This window comes from Syngnathus acus, chromosome 20, assembly GCF_901709675.1.
Source record: "Syngnathus acus chromosome 20, fSynAcu1.2, whole genome shotgun sequence".
NCBI classification, from domain to species: domain Eukaryota; kingdom Metazoa; phylum Chordata; class Actinopteri; order Syngnathiformes; family Syngnathidae; genus Syngnathus; species Syngnathus acus.
In genome coordinates this window covers 1,938,861-1,954,480 of record NC_051104.1, presented here as the reverse complement: position 1 = coordinate 1,954,480, position 15,620 = coordinate 1,938,861, and the positions used below count along the sequence as shown (strand labels likewise).

Sequence of the window (15,620 nt, the reverse complement as noted above, 5' to 3'; positions counted from 1 at the left end):
AGTGCGGGTTCTATTCCACCTCCGGCCCTCCCTGTGTGGAGTTTGCATGTTCTCTCCGGGCCTGCGTGGGTTTTCTCCGGGCACTCCGGTTTCCTCCCACATCCCAAAAACATGCTTGGTAGGCCGATTGAGCACTCCAAATTGTCCCTAGGTCTGAGTGCGAATGCGAATGGTTGTTCGTCTCTGTGTGCCCTGCGATTGGCTGGCAACCAGTTCAGGGTGTCCCCCGCCTACTACCCGACGACTGCTGGGATAGGCTCCAGCACGCCCGCGACCCCTGTGGGGACAAGCGGTACAGATAATGGATGGATGGATGGATGTTAGTGTGTCCCATAACTTCTTCTCACTTCTTAAATGACTCAATTGTGTCATATAATGTGTTCTAATCTTGACTGAGACCCGATCTACACACAAAGACAATCAGGCCGTTCCCCTTCCTTTCCGACCAAGGACGACAAATGGCTTATGTCTTCTAAGAATATGAATATGATCTCACTTTTAATCTTCAAGTCAGGACTCCAATACAAAAAAAAACAATCTTCGAAGAATGGAAAAATCCTTACGTGTGTTCGTGGCCTAATTTGAAAGAGAATTAAGTGGTCGTAGTATCATGGAAGGTGTACTTCCCAGTTTGGCCACTGGGGCAGCGCTCTGGGATAAACTGCAGTATGCATGTTTTGCAATCCAAGTATCTGTGTGCTAAATTTAAATGTGCTCTCTCCTGCCTTCCCTCAAGGCCTCCAGGACCCGCCAGGCTTCTACTGACAATGGCGACAAAGATGGAGGTAGGTGGAACTTGTCAAAGTTTGTTTAAGGCTATGTTCCAAATCACTCCCTACCAATGATATCGTTGCCTGATATAGTGAGTCAGCCATTTTGCAGTGCTGCGATCAGTGGTTATCACCTCTTTAGTGACCTCAGTGTATCCCACAATTTTTTTGTAAAGTAGCAAATAATGATAAGACCACAAACAAATTGTTTAAAGTTTGATGATGTGGAGTGGGGGAGCCCCAATTTCCTACCGCACTCCCACCCTCATGAGGCCCCTGGAACAACAAGGTGAAGTCGTGGAAGGAGTGGCGTGCGTCTCGAGCACCACAAAGTGTGTGATGTTATTTATTGGCCGGTCGCCATGGAGATGTTGCCGAGGAGCCAAGCATCGGCCGCAACGGCCTGGACTCATCCATTCGCACCCCAGCCAGGAGGAGTTCGGGGCTGTTGGAAATGGCTCCCCCGGCCACCTTGAAGTTGGAGGGCTCTGTCTTTTTGAGGGTGAAAAAGTGATGCAGTTGAAGCGCTGCCTGGAAATGCGCAAGTAGCTCTAGGAGGGAGCTCCTGACATCCTCTTGCTACCCTCCCCAGCAACGCACCTGATTCAAATGATCAGCTCATCAACAAGCTTTGCAAAAAGCCTCATAATGATCCTGATTTGAATCCTCTAAAAGAGGCTGGATAGGGGCTCTTGAGGACCGGACTTAGGCACCCTTTGTTTAGGATTTAAAAAAAAAAATCTTTTTGACCCTTTTCTTCATTCATCTTTGTTTTTAAAACGGGTTTGCCAGTTTTTTTGTTTGAAAATGCCTTATATTAGTTTAAGTATTCTTATTTTTTTTCATGTATGTGGCGTGTTTGCGCAGTACAAGGGTTGAAACTATTGTAGCCTGGTTGCAAAAGAGGTGAAAATGAAAGACACGGCCCTCCTCCCCTGCTCCAATTGCTCGGCTTCCATTGGAGCGGGGAGATCAGATGACAGCGACCCCTGTTGGCAGTGTCGGGATGACGAGCTTGAGCGCGCGCCACCGGCTGCAGATGCGGGGAGGGCCTGCAAAACCGGTTTCCAAAAGGTGACGGATGATTTGCAATGAACACTTGTTTGCCTGCCAGCCGGCCCCTCAACTCTGGTACTGTTCTAAAAGCAACAGTTCGCCATGCACAAGCGTGTGTGTCTTCACTTTTACCCCAGCTGTCCGTCAGCTGGAACCTTTGCTCCGTTCCGCTTGTCAGGAGCGGGACAAAGATTACCTATCACTACTTGGGATGACGCCAGCTGCGTGTAGTGACACGTGCAGCCGCTAGGGGGCGTTTTGTCGCGATCCAAAACGACCACATCACTTTTTACTCTTCGACGATGAGCATAATGAGAATAAGTAACTTTAGTCTAAATAATAGAGCTTACATTAACAATTGTCAGTTAACGCTGTAATACTTTAATTCGATTAAAAAAATCACAAACTTCCATAAACACGCAAACATTGGCGAAGAAATGACTATCGTGACCCCTAGTGGTAAGAATAGGACCTGCAATATGTGGTCACATAGCCGCTATGTGAACTGCATAGCTTGTCTTTTTGTGTTTGTGTGGTTTATGTAAGAAGAGTGTCAAATGGACGTCCACGCAATCCAAAGAGTTTTGTTCAAAAGTGAGATGCGAATCTTGACTGAACAAAAGCAGTACTCTCAAAAGAACAAGTTCATGATGATGCTTTTGACTTTGCTTTATTGTTAGATGAGCAAGAAATGCATTAGAGCAGAAATTGGTTGAAGAGAGAAACAATCACTTGGTTTGTGGAGGCATTTTTCGTCCAGGTTTTCTCGAGGCGATAAGGACCGAATTGAAAAAAGGCTAGTTTTGTCAACACAAAAAAAAAATCAACTTCTTAGGATATAATCTTTTGAATTCTTAGTGAAAATGTTCGGTTGTACTCAACTGCAGTCAAAATTTTGTCAGACTAGTTTTTGTCATCATGTTGCAACTTTGATTAAAGAACAGATTTACTGTCACAATTTTTCCAATATCATTCCGATTATTGGCGATTGCAAAAAGCGTGCGGGAGAAGCCAGCGTGGGACCTGTCGTTTGTGTCTATCTCAAAATGAGGTGGGCGCATGTTCATCGTCAAGCTTCTCTTCAACTGTGAAATTAATCTTTCCCCAAATCTGCAATAAAAAAAAAGGAAAATAGGCTATAAAACAACAAAGCTTTTTTGTATCAAGTAGAAGAAAAAAAAACGAAAGCAACTAAAAGAAGAATATCATTGGGCTTTTCTTTACCTCACACAGATTGCCGCAGGACATGACGGCCACCAGGGTGCGCATTCCGCTTACTTTCGGGATGAAGGACTCCTTCCAGTTGAAGGAACCTTGAGGTTGGATGATGCTGAAACACACACAAACACACGCACACATAAACATACATGAAGAGCGAAGCGGGCAGCACGGGAGCAGATGCGCGTACTTGTAGAAACGTTTCCTATTGGGCATGACTCGGGGGCCCTCCATGCCCAAGGTGACGTTGTAGAGAGGGAAGTTGAAGGTGTTGACGAAGGAGACGGTGACAAACATGTCCTGTCCAACCGCTTGGACTCCGCTCACCTGCGGGGCGACGCCACACCGCCATCAACTTGCAGTCCTGTCTCACCTTGCCGTGACGTCGTGCGTTACCTCCAGCTGGAGTTTGGGGCCCTGGAGGTAGACCACCTTCAACACGTTCAGGTACATGGTGTCCTCGCGACCCACCAGTGTGAAGGCCAGGAAGCGCTGGAAGCCCAGGTTCTTCAGGTAATCCTGAGCCTTGATCTTCAACACCACGCGCTCGGCTGGACGGAAGCGAGTCAGCTTTAGCGTATCGAAACGTACCTTCATCCACGAGGCACAGTCCACGTTAGTCAGACTCACTCATGTTGGGTGGCACGGTGACCTCGACGAGCTCATCTTTGAAACGATTGGACAGCACGCCCGTGTAGAAGATGACGCTGGACGTCACCAGGGCTTTGGCCATTTGGACCGTGTCGCTGTTGTTCTGGATCTCCACCACTAGGTCCACGTCCTTGCCCAGCTCCGCCTGACGGAGGAAGACATGTTATAGGGGAGCTCACCTCAAGACACACATTTGCGCAAGGCACGAAGACCTTTTCGACGGAGAGCGTGCATTTGAGTAGAGAATCGGTGTCTGGTGGAACGTCGTCTCGCTGCAAACCGAAGCCCTGGGCAGTTACCATGGCCTTCTTCTCATCAGGACTCCCTACACATGCACGTGCTTGAGCAAAGCCCATGAGGCCGGCTGGGCCGGAATCAGGGGTCGTCACCTTCGGGGTACTTGTACGTGGCCGTGACGTCGTCGGGGGCGTCCACCAAGATGTGCTTGGTGAAGAGTCCTGTTCCCACCAGCCTCTTGTCCACGTAGGTGGAAATGACGTTGCTGTTTTTGTCGTGGGTCAAGTAGACGACGTCGCTGTTCACCTGCAAGGGAGGGGGGGGGCAACACGCTGACGTCAACCACCCAAAGACACCAGAAGCGCTGCGGCCGGACTTGACGGCTGACCTCAGCAAAAACGAAGGGTCCATCGTAGGAGTGGGCCACAATACCCTCCTTGATGGCGATCACAGAGGCGGGGCCACAGCGGTAGAGACCTGATGTCACAAGGGAGACTCAGGTCTTCAGCTTCCACTTTGAAACGAGTACCGTGTTGTCGCAAAAATCCAGCGGGTCACATGACATCACCACCGCCAACCTACCGTCGCTGGTCTCTTGGGGGGTGGCGTCCACCACCTGCCAGCCGCTCAGTCGGGGGGGCAAGTCGGGCCGCTTCATGTAGACCTCGTTCCAGCAATGGTAGTTCCTGCACAGACATTGCCCGTTTTTTCAGTCAGTTCGGGAGTAAAATGGTTGCCTCTCGCTGTCGCCACGTGGTACCAGATGGAGTCCTGCGTGTTGCGCTCGTCCGCCGATCCATCGGCCTTGAAGATCAGCTCGACTTTCAGGTTGCCGTTGTTGTCGTGGGCCGAGTTGAAGTTGGAGATGATTCTGGCCGGGATGCCCAGGCAGCGCAGGACTGCAAAAGGAGCCATTATTGTCATTGCCACAGTGGGCGTTACCGTGGCGACAGATGGAGGGAGCATCAAGGAGGGTCTCCCTCTGGCAGTTGCTCTTACATGTGTTGAAGACTCCGGCGAAAACCCAGCACTGGCCGTAGCGCACGGGACTCCCCGTGTTGGCGTACTGCAACAGGATATTCACGCTGCCCGTCCACAGGGTGGGCGCTGTGCCTCCAGAAAAGTTCTCACTCCAGTTGCCCATCACGACGCCGTTTTCATCCTGAGAGTTAATCTGCCATAGGGAAGGTCAAACACACACCTCAATAGGTTAAGCCACACAAGGCGAGAAGCCATGTGAAGACATGTCGGAGCTCACCAAAGCAGAACCCAACCGGACCATTCTGATGGCGTCGCCACGGTTACGGATGGGCATGCGGCAGGCGTCCAGGATGTAAATGCACGCATCCAAGATGCCCCGTTCAAACTGCAAAGACATGCCAAATGTTGTTAGTTAGCTTATGAGCATATTAGCCAATTTACTAACGCACCTGTCCATAGACCCAGTCGCGACTGAGCAAAGTGTCCTTGGAACCCATGTAGATGGCGCCGGTGTCGTTGAGAACGTACTCCAGCCGTCCTTGCTCGTCCGGATAATACACGGAATCCTCTGCGGGCGGACAAAGACGAGGTCAAGCGTCCAAGAAGGAGGAAGGCAGCTAGCAACTAGCTAACCCACCGCTATTCCAGCAGTTGAAGAGGATGTAACAGTCGGTGGCCGGGTTCCTCTTGGTGCGCTGCAAGCCTCTTCTGGACACGATGGTGACATACATTCGGAACTTCCCCACGATGGTGTCGGCTTGTGGGGTGATTCCCAACAGCAGCCACGAGCCCTGGGAGTCCACGATGCGACCTGGCCAGCGACCCCGCCGCCGCGTGCCGAACGTCACCCTCTCCAGGGTGCGCCGAGGGATGGAGGGCTTGGAACCTGAAGACAGAGGAACTCACGATGGGTCTCACGTCTTACCCTTCAACAAATTGAAGCGGTCGACATGGAAACGCACCGATCAGGAACTCCAGCTGGAACTGGTCCCTGGGCGTGACCGGTCGAGAAAAAGTGATGTGCAGGAGGAACTCCTGTCCCCGGCGGATCACCAGGTGCTGGGTGTCATAAGCTTGGGTTCGATGCTTGGGCATGTTGATCTCCTTGCACATGTTGACGTCCTCCACACTCAGCGCCCCTCCCCGCCCTCGCGGGTCCAGCTCGTCGTCAAATTCCACTTGGTCCTCATTAAAAGGTTCGAATACGGGGAAATCATCTCCATTGTTCCCCAGGTTGTTGGTGGACGGCTGCGGGGACATTTTGGTTTTTCTTTCTGCGTGCTAAGTTAGAATTGCTTTTGAAGCACGGGCCTCATACTCACCGCCTCGTTGTAGCGCCCCCTCGTATTCATACTGGCCGAAGAAGCAAAGAAGATGGAAGACAAGCTGAGCAAAAACAGACACCAGCTCAAAAGTCCGGTTGTGACAACAGCATCTTGAAGCTCCTTTAAAAAGCCTAGTGACTTCCTTCTTTCCAAATAGTCTCACTTCCTGTGACCTTGAGCGTCCCGCGCGGAGGTCAGTGTGACATGTTCAAGTGAGCAACTTCCTGTTTTGTCAGACGGTCCAAGAAGCACGTTGGCCCGGGGTGGCATGGTGCACAAGTGGGTAGCGTGTCTGCCTCGCTGTTCTGCCGGTCCGGGTTCTTCGGAATGTGGACTCTGCAAACGTAGCATGTTGTTAGTTAGGTCGTCCTCAGACGAGCTTCCACAGTAGAAGCTATACATTGCTAATAATGACTGTGGGGCGCAGCTCCTCACAACATCCCCAATCCAACCCTTAATGCTGAGTGTGAAGCAGGGAGGCATCGGGTTCCATTTTATAGTCTTTTGGTATGACTCAGCCGGGTATCGAACCCACGACCTCCCAGTCTCAGAGCGGACACTCATACCACAAGGCCACTGAGCTCATACGTTGTGGCTGAGCTCAAGTGAGTACCCCAACCATTTGCAGAAGAGCCACAAAGTTCAGATGTGACTTCAGGGCACATTTTGGCAAAAAACTACTGACATTAGCAGTAATTGTAAAGAAATATTATTTTTCACCATGATGAAGATGTCAAATAGAGGAAAAACTTGCCTTGAACTAGAAGTGAAAATCTTGACTGAAGAAAGTTGAGGAAGGAAGTGGAAGGTCACCATGAACAGACAAAAAGAAAAAGCAGAAAAGCCTTTTGGATGCTCAGTCAGCACAACAACACCTGATGAAGCTGAGTGTCACGAAGATGTCAAGCAGAGGTCACAAAGTGAGGTCCATGACGACCCGCAGGCAGGTCACCACAAACATGGACCATCCTTCCAGAAAATTCTTCCAGAATCACATGAACATCGGGAGTTTGTAGTGAAAAAATTATTGATATGAATGAACAGGCCTCACGAACAACAACAAAACATGCCAGAAGCCAAACTATGAGATTTTATCAGGATGCTTCACTTCAGCTTATGCGTCTTACTTTAGCGCCACCAGAGGGCGCTATACACCCCCTTCGAGGTGAACAGAGGCACAGGCCCTGGAAGGCTTCATAGTTGTATGTCTATAATAATCATATGCCATGGATCGGATATATGTGTGTGTGGGATGTTTGAAAGTCATTTTTAATGTCATATGTCGATGTACAATTTAAAAATATTTTAGCTGCTGAGACAATAAAATGTGGTCAGTGGCATAACCCTAAAAATAATAATGACCCATTACACTTCCTCATTTGAAAAATTTGGATTTGATTGAATTTTCATTCTTCAGCTAACACAAAAGTGGAAAAAAGTAGTAAAGAAAAATGTACAATTTGAAGGGGTGGAAAGAGGCAAAATATCTACGATGAAAGAAGATTGTTTGAAAAAAGTCCAGTTCATTTCCCCGAATACATTTTTTTATATTCTGTTTGATATTATTTTTGTTGTGTAACAATAATCATCATAAAGAGAATAATAATCGTGACATGACGCATGATGGAAATGCGGCGAATTGAAATGACGCACCCCCCAATCACGTCATGTTCAAATGAAGGCCTTTTTTCAGCGCCACGTGACGACATGTTGCAAAGAAAGAAAAAAGTGAATGGAATGGAGACTCTCCAATGACGAGGATGATGATGAGGAGGAGGAGTTCCCCCCTTTCTCTCTCTCTCTTTTCCCGCCACGGAGGAGGAGGAGCGTGTGCGTGCGTGCATGCGTGCGTGTGACTTTGCGGGAATGCGCGCCTCCTCTGCGGCGTCAGTTCGTTCGTGGATGCGTGCGTGCGTGCGTGCGCGTCCACCGAGGATGGCGGGAAGCCTGCTGCTCGTGCTGGCGCTTCACTTTGGTGAGTTGCGAAACGACATTTTTGTGAGCCTCATCGTCTTTATGATTAATATTAAGCGACGGTTGTTATCTTTGCGATTAGTTTTAAGATGGTCACCTTGTAGTCACACGTGACTTGTGGCGGAAAGTGCACGAGTCCATTTAATTGTGATTTTCCCTGACGAAAGAGATTTTTTTTTCATTATAATTCATGTCATGATTCGATTTCATTTGTGGCACGTGAGCACTACAGTGTGTGAGTGAATGTGTGTTAACGTGAGTGTGTGAGTGTGACAAGGGGGATCCCCACCCCCTTCCCATCTTTCTCCTTCTCCTCCTCCTCTTTTTCTTCCTCTTCCTTCTTTATTTGTACCAAAGTGGCCTTTTACGCGGGTGTGTTTGCTTGTTCGATTTTGCGCTCAGCGCCGAGGCCGCGCCCAGTTGTCCCAAAATGAAGAATAGTCGCGAAAAATTGAATGCTCACGTTTTGTTGTTCTGCCTAAAAAAAAAAAAAAAAAGGAATGATGAAAAAATAGACAGAATAATGATGATGTCATTTGTAGCCGTGCACGCGCCTTCCTGCAGAGCGCGGGTGCACGGGCAGAGCAGGCTCCGTCTAATATTTGGACTGCAGCATTCATTATAATTTTCTCCCCACATCTTGCGAATGTTCTTGCTTTGATTATTGCATAAGTGTGTGGTCTGCGCGTGCGTGTGAACGCTTTTTTCTATAAAGCTCGTGATCGCGCGCACTCCCCCGTCTTTCTATAGCTATTCTTGTCTCATTATTATTAACATTATTCTTTTTGTATTGTATAAAGACAGCAAATTATTATTATTATTATTATTATTACTGCATTTGTGAGTGGGAAAACACGTCCTTTTTCTTCGGCGCGTGTGTGCGCGTGTACGTGTGTGCGTGTGCGCGTGTGTGTGTGGTGGGTGTGTCGAACGCATTCAGCACGCTGCTTTTCTGCACTGCAGGAAAGTGCGAGTGTGTGCGTGCGTGTGCGCGTGACAGGTATAGGAACGAATGAAGACTTGCAAGACCTGCACGCAAAATAAGCAAAAGAAAAAGCGAAAGAAAAGCAATGATCAATTCAGAGTGGATAAAATCGTGTGTGGGCATTTATGACGTTTGTCGTGTTAATGGAAGAAAAAAATGTTTTTTTTTGTTAAATGGAAAAAAATGGTATGAACATGAAATATTAGTTTATGTGAAGGATTGTATTTCAATGTAGAAAGGTAACTGTAATGTGACGTCACCTGTTTCTCATTCATGTATTCATTCAATGAGAGGGAAAAACCCCACGTCTTCCGATTTGCGTTCGAAATAGCTAATTTCCCAATTGCGTGACTCATAAAGAAGCCTTTTCATTTTTGCCAGTTGCTTCAGCTTAACAGTCCTTGTCTTCATCAATCGAATATTTCAGTCGAGATGAATGGATGAAGTCAGCCAGCATCTAAATACCATGACGTCATGAAATCGGTTTAAAATGACAAGAATCAAAAGCCGCCAAAGGGTGAAAAGGGTCCCAATTCCCAAGCCATCCTCGCTCATCATGTTTGCCAAATTCAACTTGCGTGAAATGTGCTGAGCTGTGGCAAGTGTGTGTACGCGTGGGTGACCTCGTCCAGGGAGCGCTTGCCCTCGCCGCCACCGTCGCACGCTGCACGTCAGCCATAGTCCAAAGCAGAGATTTACAGATGACCATTAAAATAAATAGACCATCCATGTCTTTGAGTTTGGCAGTTAGTCTCGTTAGTGACAGCAGGAAAAAAAATATCTACACTATGCAAAATGCGTGTGAACGTTCGGATGAACAGGACCCCGAAAGAAGTCGTGCACGGTGCGATGGCCAGACGATGACGTCATTAGTTGAGGCGTGAGTAGTGTTTCGAAGCGTCTGCCAGGTGTTGGAGAGGCGCCGCCGTCTTGGCTCGTGTGACGTGTCATTTATGTGATGCGTCGCCTCGCATTTTGCTGCGATGATGAATTGGATTGTGGGCCCCGCGCGGTTTAACCGTGGTGCGCTGCTTGTGCTTTGGCTCAGTGTGGCTGCTGCAGTCGGTGCTGGTAAGCTCCGCCCACTGTGACGCTGTCTTCAAAGGCTTTTCGGACTGTTTGCTGCAGCTGGGAGACAACATGGCCAACTACCCCGCCGACCTCGATGACCAGCAGAACCTACACAAGATCTGCACGTATGACGCACGCACGCACCCACGCCATCTTTAGTGACAGCAAACACGCCACTTCTTTTAGTCATCACGTTATTTGGCCAATAGCGTTCCATGAATCAATGAAGCATAGCAAAATTGGTTGAAAATCACCCCGTCGTTTCAAATGCGGTCCGTGACATCCGTCAGAAAAAAAAAAAAAACTGTTTTGCTTGACCTTTGTAAACGGGATGCTTGACGTCGTTCAGCAACGTGGCTAATTGGCCTTGGAGATTAACTCCGCCCCCCGGGGCTTCAAAAGCTAAATGTTTGTCCAAGACATGCGTGACGGCGGAGTTTTGTGTCCTCCGCCACACTTAAACACACTTTCATGAGGGCAACACGCCCACTCCAGATGGTGCACGCACACACACGCACTGATTTCATTGAGCGACAGCTTTATCACAGCAGGGAGGGGGCGTGGCAGGTGGGGCCGGTCAACACGCCTCCTCGCCACACACACGCTAATTGGTAGCGTGAACACGGGTCAAAAGGCACATTATGGATGTGTCCTTGCACGCCTCATTGATCACATGGTGGCCAGTGGGCGGAGGTACAGCCCTCATTAGAAGAAAATAATAGCCAGACAAGAATTTTTTTCTCCCCGTTTATGGAAATACGACTTTTGTTGTTAGATTCCAACTTGAATCTCACAACGAAATGTGTAACGTTTGTTGTTGTTGTTTCCCGCCAGCTACTGGGACGACTTCCATTCTTGCGCCAGCACGGCGCTGTCCGACTGCCAGGAAGGCGCTAACGACCTTTGGGAGAAACTCAAGAAGGAATCTCGCAGTCTGGATTTTCGCGGGAGTTTGTTTGAACTTTGCAGTGGGGGAAATGGCGCCGCCCCAAGGTGGGGCATGGCCAGTGGCCTGGGGGGGGCGTTCCTGGCGGCACTGCCCGGCCTGCTCACCTGGCTGCTGGCCCTTTAAGAAAGACCCCCCTCATCCCCCAATAAACAAAAGAAAACAACAGCAACAACCCACCGGGAACGCACAGGCTTGTGTTGTCCCTCGATTTTGCCTTCCAGGCACTTCGTCCCGTCACAAGCCCACCATGACGCTTTGATGCCACTCTGACCAAACCTTTGAGGATATGTGGATGACACGCTAAAGGGATTTTGGCGCTCGCGTGGACGTCGGGCGGACGCAACTTGAACACGCGCAGCACACCAAATTGGTCCCCAGCAATATGGCTTGCAAGGCTTAACGGCTAGCTTGCTAACTTGCGAGCTAGCTTTTTTTCCCAACCTCTTTGGCTGTGTTGGGAATCCTTTCCTAGACTCCATAGTATACTGGCCCACATCGTGTTAAAATGCACATTTCAGGTTTCAGGGAGTAGCATATCTTTCGACTGTGGAGTCGGGAATGATAAATGATCCGAATGGCGTCATCAAAAAGAGAAAGGGGACATTTGTTGAGTCCCACCACAGCCAAAGTTTGTTTAAGGCGCAGACAGGAAGTGAGTGTCTTTGACTTGCATGATGTCACTTCCGCACCCCTTTTTAGGACATGAGCACAAATGTCGGCTTAGCGCTACACGCCATCTAGCGTAGCGCTGTGAATCGAAGGCTTTGCGCTAACGCGAGCTGATGCTAACCAGAGTTGAGTTGCTTCAATGAAACTCTTGATTGAGAAATGTTTTCCAAATGCAGCCAAGTCAGGCTTAAACACTTTGTTGATGATTTGAGCGGCTCACGGTGATAAGATGGAGCTAAGTATTGACCTTAGGGTGAAAACGTGTGACTTTTGGTCGGCCTTTGTTGTACATCAGCTGATAACATTTGGCATTGTAGTGTAAAAGCTACGTGTTAAATTTTAGCGATTTAATGTATTAGTCTTTTGACATTTTAGTTTTTAACATTTTAGCTATTTGATGTTGGAAATTTTAACATTTTAGGTTTGTATTGTTTGCATTTTAATTTGGACATTTTAGTGTTTTGACTTTTTGCCATCTAACATTTTACGTTGTAACATTTTAGCATTTGAACGTTGAATGTTTTAGCGTTTTAATGTTTTAGTCTTTTAAGGTTCTAACATTTTAGCATTTAAGTGTTTCAATGATTTCCATTGTCACATTTTAGCGCTTTAACGTTTCAGTGTTGAGCGCCAGGGGCGCATGCTTTCAGGTTAGCTAACATTTAGCAAAGACTTAAGGAGAACTGAAGTTGATTTTTGTGCTGGTTTCCTGAAATGTTTCACAAGTTGTTTGTTTTTTTGTACGTGAGTAGAAAGTTTAGCGTTAACGTTGTTGTGTTTGTGATTACGGCAAAAAATAGAAAAACAAAGCAAAAGAGCAATACCACCACGACATCACGGCCAGTGTAGCTCCTACCGACCAATCAATAACCATTCATTAATAATTCAAGACTGTTGTATTCCAATAAATAACAAGTAATAATTGATTGAATAATAATAACTTCATGTTTATGTCTCCGTTTGTTTCTGTTTGTTTGTTCGAAACTTCTACAAATCATTCCAAAAATCATCAAAAGAATTTTCAAGAATTTATGATGTAAAATATTCCTAAGAAAAAGATTTATCATATAGAAACTTTATTCCACTTTTAATGAACATAGAAATATCAGAAAATGGATTTAGTGCAAAATAAAACAATACTGTTTGAAAGGATGTTTGTGACATCACTCTTTTTTTGCTGTAAGACGCGCATTTCTTATTAACGAGCTGACGCCAATGCTCATTCCGTGTGGCTGAAGATGAAGAGGAGGAGGATGAAGGTGAGGCCTCAGCTGGTCGAACGTCAAGAGTCCTTATTTGTCTGACGGGTCGCGAGCGTGCTGGGAGCTTGAAAATCCAGACAAACCTGTGCTGCCCCCAACTGTGCTGCCCTATTTTATTATTAATATTATTTAACAACCGCTTTCATGAAATGGCCTCATGCAAAAAATACTTCCAATGAAAAGGGAAACGCCAACGAAATGATTTTTCTCAACCAAAATGGAACGATTGTACAACAGGATTTAGAGAGCCTACATATTTGTTATATGTATTTTTTTATCTTCATTTTTGTGTTCATTGGTTAATTTAATTTCAACACTTTCAATATTTCACGACGCTCACTTTGTGTGCACGTTCCTGATTAATAGTGTGTGCGCACGCATCATAAAAGAAATGTTACATTTGCATTGGCGACACATTAGATGTTTTACTTATTAATGTGGTCACGTAACTATATGCGCAATCATGCTCTATCGAAATCAGAATCGATCGCCCCCCCACGCAAAAAAAGCAAACAAATTGTTTGGTTTTATTTTTTTTAATGACTTTGAGGACTGCAAGGGAGCGTCTCGGTGGGCGCCGACTAATTCCTGGAAGCGAGACTGCTGAATAATTGAAGACGCAATTAAGGCCTGCAGGAAGAAAGCCGCTCATTCAATATTCATGAAGGAAATCCCGCGAGATTTCTACTAGCCTCAACCCACTCACGACCACACCCTGCAGGCGCCCGCTCCACTCATAATCGCATTCATACTACAAGGATAATCACACTTTTCTTTTTGACAATGAACAAATTAACGTGCAGAGAAACTGCATGAGATGAATCGATTGATTTGAAAAGCAAGTACAAAATGTTTTATTCTTAAAAAACAACAACAACAAAAAGTCAGCAAACGCCAATGGAAAAAAAAAGAATGAAAGCAGAAGGGAAAAAATAATAGACACTAAAGCAGACGCCTTGCTGCAGTGTCGTCGTCCTGCTATGTGCGCCTTGGCCTCTTAGGGGCAGTGTGGTGCACGTATGCAGATAACGCAAATTGAACAAATAAAAGAGCAGAAGAAGTAAAAACGCCACGTTTTGAGGGATTTTGGGGGAACAGAGTAAAAAGAAAATTTGCGGGTGAGTGTTGTTTCGTTATCTGTGTTTGTCCTTGAATGTTAGTCGGTTGGACCGCCATTTAAAAAACGGCCTTAGTTCTGTTAGCCTCGCATTAGCCATAGGCTAATGGAAACCAAAGTCCCTGAAAAACATGGTGTTTATTTGGTTTAGTCTTGTGTTTTGTTTAACAGTAACACTCAAGAGACGCTCTCTGTGAGTAGGAAACTTTGGCAGACTTCTCCGTTTTTTTTGTTTTTTTTGCAAGCCTCTCCGTACTCAACCTCTACGTACGACTATGACGTCACCAATATGGTTCGAGTTGCGCTGGATAGGAGTGAAGGCAGGACAAATTGCGTTTATCAGTGAAATCGTGTTAAACACCTGTTATTATTCACTATGATAACAAAGTAAAACTAGTAATAAAATAATTATAGCGTTATAGCGTGTGCGCTTTTGGGCACCGTCAATTTGAAATAATGTGCCTTTTTCAATTAGGGGCTTGACTCCCCCCTCCCCCAATCCAGTTCATCTCGTACTACCAAAAAATGAGCGACACATTAATCAATCATTGAAATTCTCTTGAGGTGCAGCCCTAAAATAACCAGTCAAGAAGAGAGCCTTTGTTTTGGGATGTTTGAGGCACGCTGGTGATGTAGAAATATTTCCTGTTTATTTATTTATCATCAAGCGTTTTCCAGCAGGGTAGCTCTGGAGGAAAAAGTGGGTCGTTACTAAAAATAAGAGCCACCCCCACCTCGGGAGGCCCATCAGAAGGCCCCTCGCCATCCTGTCATGGCACAGACTGACCGCAGTGAGTTTAGCTTGATGTCACTTGTGAAGGTTCTTGTTTTGAAACATGCCACACGTGAATAAATGAAGTCACGACAGCGACAAGCCCCGCCCCCTTCTGCGACAATCTTCACAGGACGTGCCAACAGCAGCCTGGAATGTGGAGGGCACGTTACCATGGCAACACACGCACGACAAATACCTGGTAACCACTAACGGCATCTAAACAGCTCAGGCCTCCAAGGATTGGCCTGGTAATGGGAAATGGATACGACTGAAGGAAAAGAAACAATTTTTACCACGTTTTATTTGGAAACATTTGAAAACTTTGACACCTTCATTAGGAACACCTGAACTCCCAACAAATGTCTCTTTACAGCTTTCCAAATGGAAACAAACAAATTAGCATTAGCATCCAGTTGCCAACATAACACGGGTATCCTCCTCCACATGGTGGAGTCGTTGACGTTTTCCACCCAACTTCATTTGTATTTGAGTAAAGTCAACATTAAGCCTAAAATGAGCATATAATGGCAGCTCTTCCCTTAAAAACACCATTCCATTAACAAGATGACTGTGCTGTTTT

The 15,620-nt window shown here is 46.7% G+C and overlaps 2 protein-coding genes and 1 long non-coding RNA gene across 4 annotated transcripts; 2 read left to right on the top strand and 1 right to left on the bottom strand.

Annotated features, from left to right (window-relative positions):
- Positions 1 to 261: 261 nt before the first annotated feature.
- LOC119139181 lies at positions 262 to 2,612 on the top strand. Its single transcript, XR_005101313.1, has 2 exons — positions 262 to 785; positions 1,638 to 2,612. It is a non-coding gene; the product is annotated as an uncharacterized LOC119139181 (long non-coding RNA).
- Positions 2,481 to 6,374, bottom strand: LOC119139169 (coagulation factor XIII A chain-like). The gene is made up of 16 exons (XM_037279617.1): positions 6,236 to 6,374; positions 5,876 to 6,161; positions 5,551 to 5,799; positions 5,363 to 5,481; positions 5,191 to 5,298; positions 4,932 to 5,106; positions 4,693 to 4,831; positions 4,515 to 4,618; positions 4,321 to 4,409; positions 4,085 to 4,238; positions 3,908 to 4,020; positions 3,675 to 3,840; positions 3,441 to 3,595; positions 3,235 to 3,371; positions 3,051 to 3,156; positions 2,481 to 2,936 (listed from the first exon to the last, which is right to left on the bottom strand). The coding sequence occupies exons 1-16, from the start codon at positions 6,263 to 6,265 to the stop codon at positions 2,868 to 2,870; spliced, it is 2,199 nt and encodes a 732-aa protein (XP_037135512.1). The 5' UTR covers positions 6,266 to 6,374; the 3' UTR covers positions 2,481 to 2,867.
- Positions 6,375 to 8,078: 1,704 nt separating this feature from the next.
- On the top strand, positions 8,079 to 13,038 carry nrn1a (neuritin 1a). Of its 2 annotated transcripts, XR_005101311.1 has the most exons (4): positions 8,079 to 8,213; positions 10,246 to 10,393; positions 11,103 to 12,398; positions 12,438 to 13,038. XR_005101311.1 is itself a non-coding variant. In XM_037279637.1 (3 exons), the coding sequence occupies exons 1-3, from the start codon at positions 8,081 to 8,083 to the stop codon at positions 11,338 to 11,340; spliced, it is 519 nt and encodes a 172-aa protein (XP_037135532.1). In that variant the 5' UTR covers positions 8,079 to 8,080; the 3' UTR covers positions 11,341 to 13,038. The 2 variants fall into 2 exon arrangements, 1 of the variants encoding a protein (XP_037135532.1); XM_037279637.1 differs by having other exon boundaries at positions 11,103 to 13,038.
- The last annotated feature ends 2,582 nt before the right edge of the window (positions 13,039 to 15,620 follow it).

Excerpts from the sequence above, each read along its gene's own strand:
- LOC119139169 (XM_037279617.1), bottom strand. The coding sequence starts at position 6,265 with ATGAATACGAGGGGGCGCTACAACGAGGCG. Across the intron at positions 5,107-5,190 it reads TCCGGTTGGGTTCTGCTTTG|ATTAACTCTCAGGATGAAAA; the intron begins GTGAGCTCCGAC and ends TCCCTATGGCAG. Across the intron at positions 3,596-3,674 it reads CACCGTGCCACCCAACATGA|CCGAGCGCGTGGTGTTGAAG; the intron begins GTGAGTCTGACT and ends GCTTCCGTCCAG.
- nrn1a (XM_037279637.1), top strand. The coding sequence starts at position 8,081 with ATGCGTGCGTGTGACTTTGCGGGAATGCGCGCCTCCTCTGCGGCGTCA. Across the intron at positions 8,214-10,245 it reads CGTGCTGGCGCTTCACTTTG|TGTGGCTGCTGCAGTCGGTG; the intron begins GTGAGTTGCGAA and ends GCTTTGGCTCAG. Across the intron at positions 10,394-11,102 it reads AACCTACACAAGATCTGCAC|CTACTGGGACGACTTCCATT; the intron begins GTATGACGCACG and ends GTTTCCCGCCAG.